This window comes from Bubalus kerabau, chromosome 17 (genome assembly GCF_029407905.1).
Source record: "Bubalus kerabau isolate K-KA32 ecotype Philippines breed swamp buffalo chromosome 17, PCC_UOA_SB_1v2, whole genome shotgun sequence".
NCBI lineage: Eukaryota > Metazoa > Chordata > Mammalia > Artiodactyla > Bovidae > Bubalus > Bubalus kerabau.
The window spans coordinates 55,961,587-55,979,844 of NC_073640.1; the positions used below are offsets into that span (position 1 = coordinate 55,961,587).

The following is an 18,258-nucleotide window of genomic DNA, read 5'->3' on the forward strand; positions in this document are numbered from 1 at the left end:
CCCTCCATTGCTAACTTGGGACCCTGCCCCCCACCCCTCGGCAGAAAAGGCCCAGGCATCGGACCTGCGATTCCCACCCACCCAGGAAGTCCTGTCGCCACCCACCAAAGCCACCCCATCCGGCTTTCCTTTGGGGATCGGACGTGAGAAACCCCATCTCTAAGGAACCCAGGTGCCAGAGACCCCAGCCCCCGCCCCCTTGGAGCACACGGGTACCGGCAGTCACCTTCCCCGGTTCTCCAGGGCCCGCCCTTACCTCTTCCGCCCGGTCCCGCCCCTACCTGGGGCTGGGCGGTGCCGGGCCTTTCTCCGCGGGTCCCCGTCCCTCCTACGGCATCAGAGGGACCCATGGCTGCGGCGGCCCTGCGGGGACGACAGTGGGGAGAATCCCGCGCGTTCGGCCGCGCGGTGAGGCTGCTGCAGCGCCTGGAAGAACAATGCGGGGACCCCCGGCTCTCCTCGAGTCCCCCCTCCCTTCGGGACCTGCTGCCCCGCACGGCGCAGCTGCTGCGCCAGGTGGCGCAAGCCCGGCGGGAGGCCGGCAGAGGCGTCCCCGAGGGTCCCGGGGGGCCGTGGGACTTTCTGGTGGTCTATCTGGCTAACATGCAGGCCAAGAGCAGGCAGGTGGCGGCGCTGCTGCCCCCCCACGGCCGAAAGATCGCCAACGACGAGCTCTTCCGGGAGGGCTCCAGACTCAGGTGAGCCCTTGGGCCGGGACAAAGGTTGAGATCGTCAGTGGGGCTGCCTCAGGAGTCCCGATCGCAAGCCCTTCTCCGTGAAAGAACCTGAGAAACTAAGCCTCCGAGGTTTTTTTCCTTCTTTGGGCATGGAGAGCCTGAGCTCACCATGTCCCCTTCTTTCTTGGCTCAGAAGCGGGCTGTTCGCCCCGAGGATTTAGACACACATTATGGAACGTGGGGACCCCAGGAAGCTTCCTGCATGGGGAGCATTGGAGAAAGAGCTCTGAAGCCCCCATCACCAACCCTGCCCGGGACACTCTCAGAGCCTGTCTTTAGTTCCTTAGCCTGTCTTTAGTTCCTTGGGTGGCTAGCTCAGGACCTAGGGCTTTTTTTTTTTTCTTTTTGTCTGCAGGCTGCCTGCTCTGAATTTCCAAGACAGGGCTGTTGAGTGACAGGGGCAGAGTTTTGAGGTCTAGAGCCAGAACAAGGCTTGGAACAGTAGCTCTCAACCCCAACAGGGCCCCAAGCCCTTTCTTTAGAGCAAATATTTCCTGGTGTCTCTTTAAATCTATCCTGAAATGACATACATCGGGTGAATAACCTACCTACTCATAATTCTTAAAAAAAAAAAAAAAAATCACTATAATGCCCAAATTGTAGTATAAGGGAATCAAAGGAATGTTCTTTATAATAAAATTATTTATATTTGGAATGAAAATGCCAAGGCACTGTTATAGTTACTCTGGAAGGCAGAATTGACTGGTTCTTGTACACTTGCACCTGGGAGAAATAATCATCCATTGCCGAATGAAAGAGACGTCCCTTGACACATAGGATAGTGAATCTCTGTAAAATTCAGAATTGATTTTCAATGTGCAAAAAAGTGCTTATGTAGAGTTAGGACTCTGCTTTCACTGCAGAGCCAGGATTTGATCTCCGGTCAGGGACCTAAGATCCCACAAGCTGAGAAAAGAAAAACTTACGTAAAATGGAATTGGACTCTAAGCTCAGATCACTGTAACTGGATTTTCCATCTTCACAAATGTGTGATGGGACATTGGAAAGTTGAGTAGGGGGTGGGTAAAATCTTACTGGAGGGGATCCTGCTGCTGCTGCTAAGTCGATTCAGTCGTGTCTGACTCTGTACGACCCCATAGACGGCAGCCCACCAGGCTCAGCCATCCCTGGGATTCTCCAGGCAAGAACACTGGAGTGGGTTGCCATTTCCTTCTCCAATGCATGAAAGTGAAAGGTGAAAGTGAAGTCGCTCAGTCGTGTCTGACTCTTAGCGACCCCATGGATTGCAGCCTACCAGGCTTCTCCGTCCATGGGATTTTCCAAGCAAGAGTACTGGAGTGGGGTGCCATTGCCTTCTCCGACTGGAGGGGATAGTCCCCCACAATCTAGCCCCAAGCAAATTTCTAGAAGCTCCTTAGAAGGGTAGTGTAACTCCACTGAGCACCACTGTTCTAGATTCAGTAGGTTCTAGAAACTAGGAAGCTTAGGGACTCAGTGAATGGCTCAGTGGATTTTCTAGAGTCATGAGGTCGTAGCAACTCTTTGATGGAGATTCTAGACCAGGACTTTCTACAAAAATCTAATGGAAGCAACATATGTAGTTTTTCATTTTCCTGTAGACACATTACAAAAAGTTTTTTTTAAGCAGGTGAAATGAATTGCATAAACTTTTAAAAATCCATTATATCCAAAATATTATGAGCTCAACTTATAATCAATAAATATAAGGTGATGCTTAATGCAATAATTCACATTCTTTTTTTTTTCCTTTTGCACTAGTGAAAGTCACTCAGTCATGTCCAAATCTTTGTGACCTCATGGGCTATATGATTCATGGAGTTCTCCAGGCCAGAATAGTGGAGTGGGTAGCCTTTCCCTTCTCCAGGGGATCTCCCCCACCCAGGGATCAAACCCAGGTCTCCCGCATTGCAGGCAGATTCTTTACCAGCTAAGCTACCAGGGAAAGGATACCCACTCCACTATTCTGGCCCAGAGAACTCCATGGACTGTATAGTATTTCCATGGGGTGGAAAAGAGTTGGACATGACTGAGCAACTTTCACTTTCACTTTTGCACTGAGTTTCTGAAACCTAGTGTGTGTTTCACATTTAGAACACATTTCAAGTTGGACCAGTCACATGCGAATAGTGACTGCGTTACAGACTGTGGGAAGGGAGGGTGCTTAGAAACTATCAAGGGTTTCCCTATAAAAAGCATCAAGAATCCAACAGACCTGGAGGCTATTAATATAAAATAATAAGAACAGTAACTAATTAACATGCCCTGAATGCCAACTGTATACCAGGTGGTGCCTGGCATCTTATGTGCTCATAAGATGGGTAAGAATCCTCATCGTGCACCACCCCCCACCCCATCATGAGGCAGGGGCTGTACTTATCCTGTATTTATACCCATTTCACAGCTGAGGAAACTGAGGCTTGAAGAGGGAAAAAGGAACTTGCCAAAAATCACAGAGCTAAGTGTCAGAGCTATCCTCTGCTGTCCCCCACACCCTGAGTGGTTCCTCAGGGAGGCAGTGAGCAGGAGGAAGCCCAGGGGTTCACCACCCAGGGCTGCTTAAACCAACAGGGAGTCTCTGAGCTCAGACTGCCCTAGGTGGCCCCAGCCCCAATGCTCCCCACATCTGACTAGGCAAGGCTTAGGACAGAGACTGGGATTCGTTTGCTGGGGGATGCCTCAGATATGAGGCGGTACCTCCCTTTCCTTCACAGATGGGGAAAGAGAGGTCCCCAGAGGGGACGCGTCAGGACTGTAACAGGTGGTCTCAGAACCGACTTTCATCGTGCACTAACATCTTAGAGGCTGGGGGTGTTCCCCACACAGCGTGGAAGGGTCAGTGGGGCTCCCAAGGTCAAGTCCAAGTCCTCAGAGCCCATCCCCGCAGGCGGCAGCTTGCCAAGCTGGCCCTCATCTTCAGCTACATGCACGCGGAGCTGGACGCGCTCTTCCCCGGAGGCAGGTACTGCGGCCACACCTACCAGCTCACCAAGGTCTCCGCCCACACTTTCTGGAGGGAGCGCTGCGGAGCCCGGTGAGTGAGCGCCCACCGCAGGGCCCACAGCGGCTAGAGCCCCATCCTGCCCCTGACCAGGCACCCAGGAGTCAGGCCCCAGCCCCTCCTCCCCCAGACCCAGGAGTCAGGCCCCAGCCCCTCCTCCCCCAGACCCAGGAGTCCAGGCCCCCAGCCCCTCCTCCCTCAGACCCAGGAATCAGACCCCCAGCCCCTCATCCCCCAGACCCAGGAGTCAGACCCCAGCCCCTCATCCCCCAGACCCAGGAGTCAGACCCCAGACCCAGGAGCCCAGACCCCCAGCCTCTCCTCCCCCAGACCCAGGAGTCAGACCCCAGCCCCTCCTCCCCCAGACCCAGGAGTCCAGGCCCCCAGCCCCTCCTCCCTCAGACCCAGGAATCAGACCCCCAGCCCCTCCTTCCCCAGACCCAGGAGTCAGACCCCAGCCCCTCCTCCCCCAGACCCAGGATCCAGGCCCCCAGCCCCTAGTCCCTCAGACCCAGGAGTGCAGCCCCGCTCCTTCCCAGGAGCTATGCCTCCCAGAGGCTTCATCTGCACCCCCCACCCCCACCCTCACCTAGATGTGTGCTGCCCTGGGCTGAGTTTGAGGCGATCTTATGCATCTGCCACCCTGTGGAGCCAGGCTCCACGGCCCTGGCCTTGCGCTCCACCATCGACCTCACCTGCAGCGGCCACGTGTCCATCTTCGAGTTTGACATCTTCACCAGGCTCTTCCAGGTCAGGGAAGGCCAGGGTCTGAAGCCCAGACTCTTGGGTCCTGGGGGAGGAGAGGTTGGGAGCCCAGACTCCTGGGTCTGTGGGAGGAGGGCCTGGGGGCCTGGACTCCTGACTCCTGGAGGTGGAAGGGCCTGGAGTCGTCTATGTCAAAGATATTCCTGAGGCCCACGGTGGGTGTGAGTGAGGTGTCTGTGTTCTTGGACCCCGGGAGGCACTAGGAGCGTGGGCCGCTCCCTCAGCCCCTCCCTGACCTCAGTGCTGCCCCGCCCTAGCCGTGGCCAACACTCCTCAAGAACTGGCAGCTCCTGGCGGTCAACCACCCGGGTTACATGGCCTTCCTCACATACGACGAGGTCCAAGCCCGTCTGCAGACTTTCAGAGACAAGCCAGGCAGGTAAAACGGCTGGGCCTCGTGAGGAGGAGGCTGCAGGGATTGCAGGGTCTGGATCCTGGGCTGGGGTGTCTGGGTGACTGAGACATCCTTCAGAAAGTAAGAACTGAAGGGCTGTGGTACACGGGACCCCAGAGAGTCGAGAACTCAGAGGAAGAATGCTGAGTGCCCCTGCCACCTAGGTTGTCCTGGGACCACATAAACCCGCCCACAGTCCAGCAACTAAAGGGACAATACCCCTGGTCCAGCAAGGGGACCTGAAGATCCTGCCCTGGGATACAATCTGTTTCTCATAGGTTAGAACCCACACATCTGTTAAATATTTTGAATATGACCTCCCACCTGCTGAGAAACCAGACACCTGAGTCCTTAAAGTATTTCAAGCCAGGAGTTTCGAGCCATTGGATCCCACTAGAGGGCTAAAAATTGAGGGACTGAGCTACCTGGAACACCAAGAGGTTAAAGGAATAGGATGTCAGATTCCTGAGTCTTTGCAGGACGGAGGTGCAGGACCCCCAAGATGGTATGTTAGCACTTTTCCAGTTACACTTGAGACTGGTGTAAAGGGAAAGAAAAAGGAATGAATCAGTGGTCATAATTGAGAAGACCAGGTGTGGACTTCAGGAACAGCTGGATCCAGGTGCTCAAGTGCTGTTGTCAGAAATCAGTTCCTGTCCTTCCCCAGCTTTCCTCTGTGCCAGCCTCATTCTCAGACATAGTCTCTCCTTGTGGTGGCAAATGCTTTCCAGAAGCCACAGCTGTACACCCTACCAGCTTAGCATCCCCTATATAAATGGGGTGCCTTGCTCCTATTACTTCCAGCAAAAGTCCCCACGTCGTCTAAACCCAGTGACGGTGGAGGAGGAGCTTAACAGGTAAACTCTGCAGACAGTCCCTGAAGTGGGGAAGGGACCTAGTAGTGCCTCTTTTGCCTAAAAGGTAGGAAGTTTATGAAGGAGCAAGAATCTAGACACCTGGATCCCCAGCAGGGTGAGGGGCCGGGAGGTTCCAGAGGGTCAGCGGTGGCCACTCCCTCCCCCATCCCTCCCTACCTCTTCCTCCAGCTACATCTTCCGGCCCAGCTGCACTCGCCTGGGGAAGTGGGCCATCGGATATGTGAGCTCAGACGGCAGCATCTTGCAGACCATCCCTCTCAACAAACCCCTGTTCCAGGTGCTCCTGGAAGGACAGAAGGAAGGCTTGTGAGTCACCATCCTAGGAGGGATGAGCACATCTGAGAGCACAGGGTTCACAGACAGCATGCCTTTGACAACATAAAATTGCAATACTGCAGTGTTCCAGCAGGTGGCAGGCAGAGGCGCAGGAAGGAACACCTTGTCAGTTCCCACACAGCTGCCATGTTAAGCTAGCTGCAGGTCTAGGAGGAGTGTGTGGTAGCTAGGCACAACCCCAGAGGTCCCCTTCCTTGGACTTGCACTCAAGGCTTTTGCTTCTAGATATCCATGTCCTGTTCTAGAATCTAGACTGTGAGAGCAGAAGGAGAACTGAGCAATAAAGCTAGACTGGGGTTTTCAGTCTGTAATCTTGGCTGCCCCAGGGCCCCTCTTGCAGGATCTGACTTGTGTGGGACAGGAGGGGTAAAAAAGGTAGACAGCGTTCCTGAGTCTCACCTTGAAGGTTTAACCAGAGCCTCCTTAGCTCCTTATCATATCTATATGATATGCTGAGATAGATAATGGGTAGATCTATGATAGATGGATACATAGATGATAGGAAGAAAGAATAGATGAACAGATAGATAGGCAGCTAGATAGGTAGGTAGGTAGATGGATGGATGACGTTGGATAGATAGATAGATAGAATGGATGGATGGATAGATAGATATAGGGAGACAGATGAAATGGAGGATAGGCAGATTAGATAGGTAGCTAGATAAGTAGATGGATGGATGGATAGGTAGGTAGATATCCAGTTGTGTGCATGCTAAGTCCATTCAGTCGTGTCCGACTCTTTGCAACCCCATGGACTGTAGCCCACCAGGCTCCTCTGTCCATCTAATTCTCCAGGCAAGAATACTGGAGTGGGTTGCCGTGCCCTCCTCCCTGGATCTTCCTGACCCATGGATTGAACCTGCGTCTCCTGTATCTTCTGCATGGCAGGCGGATTCTTTACCGCTGAGCCACCAGGGAAGCCCGTATTTCTATTTAAAGACGCCTGGTTTAATGTCTGTCATTGATACATTCGCTTTGAGCTTGTGGCCAGCAGCACGTAGCTCCCGCCTGAACGAAGTTCATCTCCCACACGTATTTTCTCCACGAGGCACATCTTGGCCTTCCTGTGCTTAGGCCCCTAGGCAGCACCTCAGCAGTCTGCGTGGGGGCGTTGAAACCAGCGCGGTCGCCAGGACAGAGCACTAAAATGGGGCCCTGCACAGACTGCGAGAAGAACACGTTTATAATATGAGAGCTCAGAGGAAAAGGCCAAATGCCGCCAGGTCCATCCTCAGCTGCGAGCAGGCCTGGCTGTGAGTGACCGTGAAAGTGCCGCAGGGAGTATGGATGTTGAGCTTCCAAGGGCAGTTTAGCAAGTAGGCAAGTCTGCACATACAAAATCCACAAGTAATGAAAATCTACTGGGCGTGTGTGTGTGTATTTATGCAAGAGTGCGTGCTCAGTTGCTCAGTCATGTCTGACTCTTTACAACCCCATGGACTGCAGCACGCCAGGCTTCCCTGGCATGCTATATACCTTATGCTATATACTATATATCGGAGAAGGCAATGGCACCCCACTCCAGTACTCTTGCTTGGAAAATCCCATGTACGGAGGAGCCCGTTAGGCTGCAATCCATGGGGTCGCTAAGAGTCGGACATGACTGAGCAACTTCACTTTCACTTTTCACTTTCATGCATTGGAGAAGGAAATGGCAACCCACTCCAGTGTCCTTGCCTGGAGAATCCCAGGGACAGGGGAGCCTGGTGGGCTGCTGTCTATGGGGTTGCACAGAGTTGGACACGACTGAAGCAACTTAGCGTAGCATAGCATAGCATATACTATATATATATATATATACTATATACTATATACTCTAAGGTATTGAGTTCCAGGTCAGATTTCAGTGGAGGATTCCAGAGTTAAAATAAGTATGAACACCTTCCATCTGGTTTAACCCCTCTGATCTATGTACATGAGAGCGTGCATGCACACACACACAATTCTGGAAATGGACAAGTCAAGAGAGAGGCGGGGCAGGGACCCCAAGCTCTCTCTACCTCACAGTGAGACAGTTTCTGGGTCTTTAGACATTGATCCTAGCAGTTCCCCTCACACTGGGTGTTTATGTGTGGGGACTGAGTCCTGTGTGTTCTTTAAGCACTGTCTTACTTGATCCTCATCACCCATCTTTAGCCTAGGCATGATTACATCCATTTTACGGAAGAGAAAACTGAGGCCAGTGAGGTAGAGTTGCCCAGTACTGGTCACTTATGACTTGGATGAGAGACTCAGGGTGTGCAGAGCCTGGGGTGTCCTGGAGCCGGTCACTCAGACCTGGCCCACAGCATGACTGCATGGCCTCAGGCATTGCCTTTCTCATTCAGAGACCCAGTCACCCTCTGTGAGGTAAGAATAGTGTAGACAGACCAGGAGGTCCTTCTAGCCCTGTGGGCCTAAGACTGTAGGATCTGGTCACTCCTGCAACCTGTGACAAAGATGCTATTATGGGGACTTCCCTGGTGGTCCAGTGGATAAAACTCTGCACTCCAAATGCAGGGGGTCCAGGTTTGATCCCTGGTTGGAGAACTAGATCCTGCATGCTGCAACCAAGACGCGTCCCAGCCAAATAACTTTTAAAAAGAAAGGTGAGGGGTGAGCTGTGAAGGAAGCTGGTTTTGCAGTTTTAGGGGGAAAAAAGATGCTTTTACGCTGCGGCCTGAAGACTCTAGGATGAGTGAAGCTCTAGGAGGGCTGGACCTGAGGTTTGATGCTTCCTGGTTCTCATTCATCTGGAGTTTCCAGAGCTGGAGTCCTTCTTTGGGGGTCTGAGGGGACAACTATCCCCAGGCCGGCCATGTATTTGGGACAGCCGCTCCAGTGTAGGGTGGGGGCACTGGATGCCCCCCTCCCCATACCCACCTCCTCCCTTCCCCCAGCTACCTCTACCCAGATGGGAAGAACAACAACCCGGACCTGACCGAACTCTGCCACATGGAACCGCATCAGCACATCCACGTGTCGGAGGTGAGGCCCAGGCCCCCACCCCGGCTCACCTGCCCCCCACCCACACTGCACCGCGGCTCAAGGATCCTCTCTCATGAGTCAGACTCCCAGAAGCCTTCAGGTTCTGTGCTGGCTTGGTGGCCATGTGACCTGGGGTAAATTGCTTGACCTCTCTGTTCCTTCTCTGGAAAACACTGCCCCTCCTGCCTCTTACCCCGGGGGTTTCCTGATAATGAAGCCAGGAAATGATACTGCTGAGATCATCAGGGCAGCTAATGCACTTTGTGCATTCACCAGTGGCAGCTTTTAGTCTTCCAACCATCCCAAGGGGATGAAATGACAAACAAAATTTCGAGTATGAGTGTATCCCATGCAGAGACTTCCCTGGCAGTCCAGTAGTTAAGACTCTGCACTTCCAGTGCAGGGGATCACAGGTTGGATCCTTGGTCAGGGAACTAAGATCCCACATGCCATGCAGTGCAATCGAAAATTTTTTTTAATTAAAAAAAAATTTTAGGTGTATCTATGCAATATTTGGGACACACTTAGATCTCAAAATGTGTTCACTGTTCATCCAAAAATCAAATTTAACAGGGCATCCTGTATGTTTATTGGCTGAATCTGGCAACCCTGAGTGTAGACCAGCCCCAGAGAACAAGTCTGATAACGAAAGCACATGTAGGAGGCAGCTGGACACACAGCCTTGAACCTGGGAGAGGGTTCAATCAAGGCTGGTGCTGAGGTTCAGGACTCACTCCCAGTGGCCCGACTTGCCTGCTCGTGGCTGACAGCACCCCTGCTTCCGGTCGTCCCCTTCTCACCTGGCAGGAGCAGCTGCAGCTGTACTGGGCCATGGACTCCACGTTTGAGCTCTGCAAGATCTGTGCCGAGAGCAACAAGGACGTGAAGATAGAGCCCTGCGGGCACCTGCTCTGTAGCCGCTGCCTGGCTGCCTGGCTGGTGGGTCTGACCCCGCCCTGCCTTCCCCGCCTCCACCCTGCCCCCCACCCCTTTCTTCCAATAGAGCATCTCCCCTGAAGGCCGGAGGAGAAGGGGACGACAGAGGATGAGATGGTTGGATGGCATCACCAACGTGATGGACATGAGCTTGAGCAAGCTCCAGGAGTTGGTGATGATGGACAGGGAAGCCTGGCGTGCTGCAGTCCGTGGGGTCGCACAGAGTCGGACACGACTGAGCGACTGAACTGAGAGCATCTCCCACATGCCTCGTCAACCACATGGGGAAACTGAGGCCCAGGGAGAGCAGAGGCTTGCTCCACCTGTGCCTCTGTCTCTCTCGCTCTACACCGGTTGCCTCTGTTTCTCCGTCTCCAGTTACATTATTCATGGAAAACGCTGCATTGGCCCCAGTGGGAGACAGTGGTGTCTTCGGGACTGGCCACATTTAACATGCCCCGGGCATTTCGAGCCTGTAGCAGTCCCTCGCTGGGTGATCTGGACCAGTGGCTTTACCTCTCTGAGCCTTCTCAGGGGAATGCGGCTGAGGCTAGTGACCTCCCAAGGGAGGATTCAGGCCTCTGGGTAAAGGGAGCCCCTGTGGGTAAAGGGAGCCCCTGTGGGTAAAGGGTGCCTAATACACAGCCTATCCTTTGTGATGTAAGTGTTTGGCCTTAAGCTTTTGATTGGAGAGATTATCATAACAAAGACATCCCTCTTCCGGACTCAGCAACTAGCAAAACAACTAGATAAGGGACTATCAAGCCCTGAGTCTTGAAGTTTCCCCTGAAAAAGCCCTAGGTAACTGAGCTTGGAGTGTCCTGCTTCTCTCTTCAGTCCCTGCTTCTTCCTCTTCTGCTTTAAATTTGCCAGTCAACAGTGAGCACCCGAAATCCTAGGCACCCCACTCCACCCCCAATAAAGGCAGAGCCCCAGGTCTGCCTCCTCTGCCCTCTACTCTCCAGGACCTCTGAGTAGTAAGTTTTGTTCTTCAAAGTTCCCTGATGGTTGATGCTGAGATGCGCCCTGCAGTCTTAAGAACCAAACGGCTGGTCCAGCCGACACTGGCCCCAGTGGTGGTGGCAGGGGGTGTCTATGGGGGGCCCCCCACAATGAATACGTACAGGCCAGGCAAGTGTCTCAGGCATTCCTTTTGTTGCTCAGTCGCTCAGCTGTGTCTGACTCTGTGACTCTATGGACTGCAGCATTCCAGGCTTCCCTGTCTTTCACCATCTCCTGGAGTTCGCTCAAACTCATATCCATTTGATAGAGTCGGTGATGTTATTTAATCATCTCATCCTCTGTCACCCTCTTCTCCTCTGTCCTCAATCTTTCCCAGCATCAGGGTCTTTTCCAATGAGTCGGCTCTTAGCATCAGGTAGCCAAAGTATTGGAGCTTCAGCATCAGTCCTTCCAATGAATATTCGGGGTTGATTTCCTTTAGGCTTGACTGGTCTGATTTCCTTGCAGTCCAAGAGAATCTTAGGAGTCTTCCCCAGGCATTCCTACCCCATAGCATCCCTACCCTGACTATTCATTGGAAGGACTGATGCTGATGCTCCTCCTGACCTCAAGCAGCCCCTCCTTCCCATCCTGCATCTCTCTCTCTCCATCTTTCTCTCTTCCTCCTCCTCTCTCTCTCTCTCTGTTTCCCTCCCTCTGTCCTCCCCACATGACTTGGTGGAGGATAAAGGCCCCTGTCGTCCCAGGGGACATGGTGGGAACAGGGAGACCCTGATCTTTTCCCTCTCCACCTTCCCCAGTGCTCAGACAGCCAGACCTGCCCCTTCTGCCGCTGCGAGATCAAGGGCCAAGAGGCTGTGAGTATCCATCAGTTCCACGTCAGCGCCACTGTGGAGGACCCAGAGCACAGCAGTGATGAGGAGGAGCTGGAGCAGGTGAGCAGGGCCAAGCAGGAGCTGGAACGGGAATCCCTAGGGTCTGAGGGAGGAGGGATGGGGGTCTGGACCCCTGGGTCTGAGAGAGGAGGGAGCTGGTGACAGGCTTCTGGGGTCCCAAGGACACAAACTTTCGCCTCCCCTACGGTCTGGGGCTATGACTTTCTCTAGTATAACCCTCCTGAGGGTAGGACTTTGTCTCATTCTCCATTCTACCTCCAAAGCCTACAAAGCACCTGAATGCTGGGCCTCCTGGCAGGGGCACATGTAGGTGAACAGAAAATGATGGCTCACACGCCCTCCCCACCCTCTGTCTCCCCTAGATGGCCCCTTCAGGTCCTCCCCTGCCCCCTCGGCTGGATCTGTGTCCCAAGAGCCCCAGCGGCAAAGGCCAGCTGAACGTGGTGAGTGGGGCACTGGTCTGGGGTAGGCAGGTGGCTTCCGTTCACCCCTGGGGTCCCCAGTCTGGCCGGATGCCTAGGAGTGCAGGCCAGGCACCCATTCTTTGCACCCATTTACAGATGCCATCTGACATCCATACCTCTATGGCCTCTTTTCTTCTTCTCTCCCTTACTCACCCCACCTCACTGGCTTTCTGGCTCCTCTTCCAGCATCCCAGGCATGCCCTACCCCAGGGCCTTTGCACCAGCTGTTCCCTCTGCTTAGATCTCCTTTCCCAAGGTTCACTTTCCCATCCCCTCCTTAGGGAGGCCTTCCCTGAACACCTATTGAAAATAGCGCCCCCATGGGGCTACCTTGGACTGCCCTGGTGGCTCAGACAGTAAAGAATTTGCCTGCAATGAAGGAGACCTGGGTTCGATCCCTGGGTTGGGAAGATCCCCCAGAGAAGGGAATGGCTACCCACGCCAGTATTCTTGTCTGGAAAATCCCACAGACAGAGGAGCCTGGTAGGCTACAGTCCATGGGGTTGAAAAGAGCTGGACACAACGGAGGACTAACATGTTCACTTTCTGGGGCTTCCCTGGTGGTCCAGCGGTAAAGACTCCTAGCTTCCGTTTCAGGAAGTTCAATCTCTGGTTGGGTTCAATCTCTGGTCGGGATGTTCTGCATGCTATGGGGTGTGGCCAAAAAAAAAATGGTGCCCCTCACCCGCACCCTCCCGTCCCTCCAAGCCCACCTGTCTGAATTCCCGCTGTGCGTTCACCAGGCTAGCAGAGCATATAACCCGTTGTTTTCTGTCACCGCCAGCAGGTTGTCATCTTCCCGAAGGTTAGGACTTGGCCTCATTCTCTGTTATGTGAACTGTGCCTGACACACAGTAGGTGCTCAAGAAACAGACATTGAATGAGCCAGTGGAGTGAGCCTTCCCCATAGCCCTAGGAAGTCGAAAATGTTCCTCTCCTCATTTTCCAGAAGAAGAAAAAAAAAAAAAAAAAAACTCAGAGAGGAGACTGCACCTGCCCAAACACACAGCCTGAAAGAAGAGAAAACCCTTAAACAAACAAAAAAAAATCTGTTTATTTTCTTAGCAAGCCCCCACCTTGCTTTTTTTCCCCCTGCACTCTTCACCCAAGCATTTTCCAAGTCCCGGCTTCCTGGCGTGGGGGCGGGGGATAAGAGGAGGTCTCTGTTAGATTTCAGGCTGAATACACACCAGATCCAATCGATACTGGGCAGTCTTCAAACAAACAGCTCAGGAAGTCCGGGAACATTATTCGACCACAGAAAACAGGAGAGCCAGCCGGGGAGAGGGGGGCCAGGGTGAGGGGGGAGGCGGGCGGTGACACCAGCCAGAGAAGCTAAAAACAGATCTCGACCTGCAGCCAAAACCAAATGGAAACAGTGAGAGGTACTCAGCGGGCTCCCGGCGGACGATGAAAGGGACACAGGGCAACGGGCCCCTCTGGCCAGAAGGTCGCACCGTCCCCAAGGCTGTGCCCTCCACCCGGCAGACTCTTTCCTCCTCTGCCCAGACCCTTCCCAGTTCAAATTCCAGCCAACTCTTCTTCCTTCATTGCTTGAAACATGCTGCAGGAGGGAGCCCCGGTCTGTTATTTCCCAGCAAGGTGACTGTCATAATGAAAATAGCTCATCCATGTATGTATAACTCTCGCTATAGGCCTAGGGCTACTTTTTTTTTTTTTTTAATTTTTGGCCATGCCACACAGCATGCAGGATCTTTTTGTTCCCTGACCCGGGATCAAACCCGTGCCCCCTGCAGGGGAAGTGCGAAGTCTTAACCATTGGACTGCCAGGGAAGCTCCTGGCACGGTTTTGTTTTGTTTTGATTTTGCTGCACCGGGTCTTCATTGCTTTGCATGGGCCTTCTTGAGTTGTGACCAGTGGGGGCTACTTGTAATCAAGGTGCCTGGGCTCCTCGGGCATCTCTAGCTGTGGCCCACGGGCTTAGTTGCTCGGTGGCATGTGGAATCTTCCCAGGCCAGGGATCGAACCATTGTCCCCTGCATTGGCAGGCCTATTCCTATCCACTGTGCCACCAGGGAAGTCCCTCCCTGGTGCTGCTTTTTAATGCTGTCATTTAGTTGCCATGACAACCTGATAAGGTAGATGCTATTATGACCCCTATTACATAGAGGGGTATACTGAGGCTCCAAGATCTGAAGGCCAGCCAGCTCAAGGATGTGAGAGTCAGGACTGGAACCCAGGCCCCTGGCTTCAGACTCCAGAGTCCATCCTTGTTTTTCTTGTCTGTGAAATGGGCATGATGCCAGTCCTTGCCATGTGGGTATGATGACTCCCCTGACTGGGCATGCTCCCTCACAACGCTGTTCTCCAGGAGAGAAATCCCCCTTTGGGGGTTGAAACAGTCATTCAAAGGGACCCAGGCACCTTGCTGTGGCCACTGGGGATCTCTCTCATCCTCAGTGCCTACACGTGGAGTATATGGGGGCAAGCATGGCATGGGCCCCATGGGTTGTGAGGAAGTCAGCAAGATTGGACATTTGTAACCTGAATCAGATCCCCTCCCTCACCTCTCAGAAGCCCCCAAGACCTCAGGACTCCAAGAATTAAAGCCACTGTCCTCTCCATCAGCCCATAAGGCCTGGGGATCGGACCCCTCCCCACCGCTCTGACCTCCCAGCACCCCCTCAACTCCTTTCCAGCATCAATGGACTCCTTACTGTTCTAACAAAACCAGCAAGCCCACCACCCACTGCAACACTTCTGCTCACATCCTTCTTGCACTCAGACTTCTGCTCAATTTCCCCCTCCTCCAAGAAGCTTTCCCCAGTCACCCTCAGGTCCAATCACCACCCTCCTCACCCCATCCTCTGTCAGGTCTTTGAAGGACGCACAACTTTCTGGGATATTTCCTTGTTCGTGCACTGATGACTCATGTTAATCCTCTTCCTTAATAGACTATTGGCTCCATGAGGACAGAGATTTTTGTCTGTCTAGTTCCTGCTGTCTCTTCAGAGCCCACAACAGTGGCTGACACACTGTAGCTACTCAGGAAATTTGTGGGATGGATGGATGAATAAATGAATAGGTAGATTGCTGGGTAGATGGGTGGATGAACAGATGGATGGATGGACAGTCGGACAGATGGATGGATGAGGGGATAGAAGGGGGAATGGCTGGATGGGTAGATATCTGGATGGATGGGTAGATATCTGGATGGCTGGATGGATAGGTAAGAAGATGGGTAGATGGATGGATGGACAGATGGATGGAAGGGTGGATGGATAGATGGATGGATGGGTGAATGGATGGATGGCTAGGTGAGCAGATGGGTGGATGGATGGATGGCTAGATGGGTGGATGGATGGATGGATGGATGGATGGATGGACAGATGGATGGAAGGGTAGATGGATAGATGGATGGATGGGTGAATGGATGGATGGCTAGGTGAGCAGATGGGTGGATGGATGGATGAATGGACAGATGGATGGAAGGGTGGATGGATGGATGGATGAATGGATGGATGGCTAGGTGAGCAGATGGGTGGATGGATGGATGGCTAGACAGGTGAATGGATGGATGGATGGGTGGAGGTATGGATGGGTGGATGTATGGATAGACAAACAAAAATTTTTTCTACTCAAGCCAAAGGTGTTAGGGGAACAAAACAGCATGGACTAGGGACAAGACCCTACCATGCTGCCCCTGACTGCACACCCCTGCTCCGCCATCACATGTAACCCCTGTCCAGGCCTGTGAGATGAAGTACTGCTGCAGCTTATCTGTGAAATTTCTTAATCTCCTCCCCTGCAGGCACCTCCGACCCTTCCCAGACTTCGAGCTCCTCTTCCCTTGCCAAGATTCTGGACTGTGGCTTCAGCCCCGTGGGAAGTCACCTCCAGCCCCCAGACCGGGGAGGGAGCCCGAGGGTGAGTGCAGAGGGCAGCTGGGGCTGGGACTCCGGGGTCTGAGGGAAGAGGGGGTGGGAGCCAAAGGGGAACACTGGTGCTAGGAAATCAACATCGCCTTTAAACTCTTGCCATTGCAGAAACTCCTAAAGCGAAAGTCTCCCCTTCCATCTGCCCCTGAGGGATCCGTGAAGGCCTGGATGCCAGGTGAGGCCCCCTTCCCACCCAGGCTCCTGCCCTCAGCCTGGCCCTGCTCACCCCACCCCATCTTGCTGTGATACTATCTAAACCGCCTCTCTTTCCACCCTACAGGGCACCAAGATGTGCTGCGCGAAGGGAGCCCCAGGGGCTGGAAGGGGTTTACGATGCAAAATAAACTGCGGAGCCCAGTCTGTCCTCTGGTGTGTGGAGGAGTGTGGCAGCCACTAGGGGGCAGCTTGGGGTAGGTGGCGGTGCCTGAGGCCTGATCCCCACCTGCTTAACACAAGCGTCTGGGGTTCCCAGAGTCAAGAGTGGAGGACCCAGCTCCTCTGGATCCAGGAGTCTAGACACCCAGACCCCTCCCGTCTCAGACCCAGGAATCCCGCCCTCAGGACTTAGAACTTGGGAATTCTCAGAGAATCAAGCATCAGACTGCCTTTCCTCATGGCAAAAAAAAAAAAAAAAAAAATCCTGGACCCAGACCCAGATGCTGCTGCTGCTACTTGCTAAGTCGTGTCCGACTCTTTGCAATCCCGTGGACTGAGCCTGCCAAGCTCCTCTGTCCATGGGATTTCTCCCAGGCAAGGATACTGGAGTGGGTTGCCATTTCCTTCTCCAGGGGATCATCCCTGACCCAGGGATCGAACCGGAGCCTCCTGCTTGGCAGGCAGTTTCTTTACCACTGAGCTACCAGTGAAGTGAAAGTGAAAGTCACTCAGCCGTGTCCAACTTTGTGACCCCATGGACTATACAGTCCATGGAATTCTCCAGGTCAGAATACTGGAGTGGGGTAGCCTTTCCCTTCTCCAGGGATCTTCCCAACCCAGGGATCAAACCCAGGTCTCTCAGGAGAGACTTTCACTTTCACTTTCTTTACCAGCTGAGCCACAAGGGAAACCCAAGAATACTGGAGTGGGTAGCTATCCCTTCTCCAGCGGATCTTCCCGACCTAGGAATCGAACCGGGGTCTCCTTCACTGCAGGTGGATTCTTTACCAACTGAGCTATCAGGGAAGCTCTCAAACCCAGATACCCAAGTTCTAATTCTCTTAGACAAAAAGCCCCCACGTTTCCTTGAGAGTGACACACCCAGTCTTCCCACAATCCATTCTCATCTCTCCTCCTTTCCTGGTGGGATCCTTCTTCCAAAGTAGCAATGGAAGTGTCTCCCCACTGCATCACTAATCCTGAAGGAACCCAAGCCTCCCTCTGCCTAAGTTTAAACCACTTGCCATCCCGGCAGCCCCCACCCTATGCTCAGTCCCAGGCCAGGCAAGGAGGGCAACGTAGAGGGCTGCAGGAACCCGGAGCAAACAGCTGATTCAGTTGAGGCGGTCAGGGAGGGCTTCTAGAAGGAGGGAACATCTAAGCTGCATCTGAAAAGATGAGTTAAAAGGTAATTCAGTGTAAACAGAATATGGAAGCATGCGTCACAGATTTAGTTACAAGGAACAGAAGCCTCCTCTGGGGCAGGAAGGGAATTGATTGAGAGGACTCGGGATCACTCACAGATTCCCAGAAGTGATTAGAGAATCAGGATCGGAAAGTGATCGAGGGAACATGACGGGCAGCTGGCTTCCAACCATAACCCAGCCACGGTCACACCACAGAACATGTCTGAAGGGGATACGCTGGGGCCTCAGTGACCACTAGATGCTGGTCATCTCTCTGCCTCTGCCACCCCAGAATAGGCTAGCTGTTGCATGGAACAAATCACACCGAAACTTTTATTTTAATATAATTTTTTTTATTTATTTAGGGCCACACTGGGTTTTCATTGCTTTGCGCAGGCTTTTTCTAGTTGTGGCGAGCGGGGGCTACTCTTCCTTGCGGTGCCCGGGCTTCTCATGGCAGTGGCTTCTCTTGTTGTGGGG

General features: G+C 53.3%; 1 protein-coding gene across 2 annotated transcripts; it reads left to right on the forward strand.

Moving 5' to 3' along the window:
* The first annotated feature begins 348 nt into the window (after positions 1-348).
* CBLC (Cbl proto-oncogene C) lies at positions 349-16,573 on the forward strand. 2 transcript variants are annotated; one of them, XM_055552008.1, is made up of 12 exons: positions 349-698; positions 3,604-3,750; positions 4,311-4,467; positions 4,740-4,861; positions 5,923-6,060; positions 8,970-9,057; positions 9,865-9,996; positions 11,757-11,891; positions 12,215-12,295; positions 16,090-16,205; positions 16,325-16,391; positions 16,497-16,573. In XM_055552008.1, the coding sequence occupies exons 1-11, from the start codon at positions 349-351 to the stop codon at positions 16,332-16,334; spliced, it is 1,476 nt and encodes a 491-aa protein (XP_055407983.1). In that variant the 3' UTR covers positions 16,335-16,391; positions 16,497-16,573. The 2 variants fall into 2 exon arrangements, with proteins under 2 accessions (XP_055407983.1, XP_055407984.1); XM_055552009.1 differs by lacking the exon at positions 5,923-6,060.
* The last annotated feature ends 1,685 nt before the right edge of the window (positions 16,574-18,258 follow it).

What these genes read in the sequence shown, in the direction of transcription:
- CBLC (XM_055552008.1), top strand. Translation starts at nt 349, where the DNA reads ATGGCTGCGGCGGCCCTGCGGGGACGACAGTGGGGAGAATCCCGCGCG. An exon ending in TTCAGAGACAAGCCAGGCAG is followed by an intron (nt 4,862 to 5,922) that starts GTAAAACGGCTG and finishes CTCTTCCTCCAG; the next exon opens with CTACATCTTCCGGCCCAGCT. An exon ending in ATGAGGAGGAGCTGGAGCAG is followed by an intron (nt 11,892 to 12,214) that starts GTGAGCAGGGCC and finishes TGTCTCCCCTAG; the next exon opens with ATGGCCCCTTCAGGTCCTCC.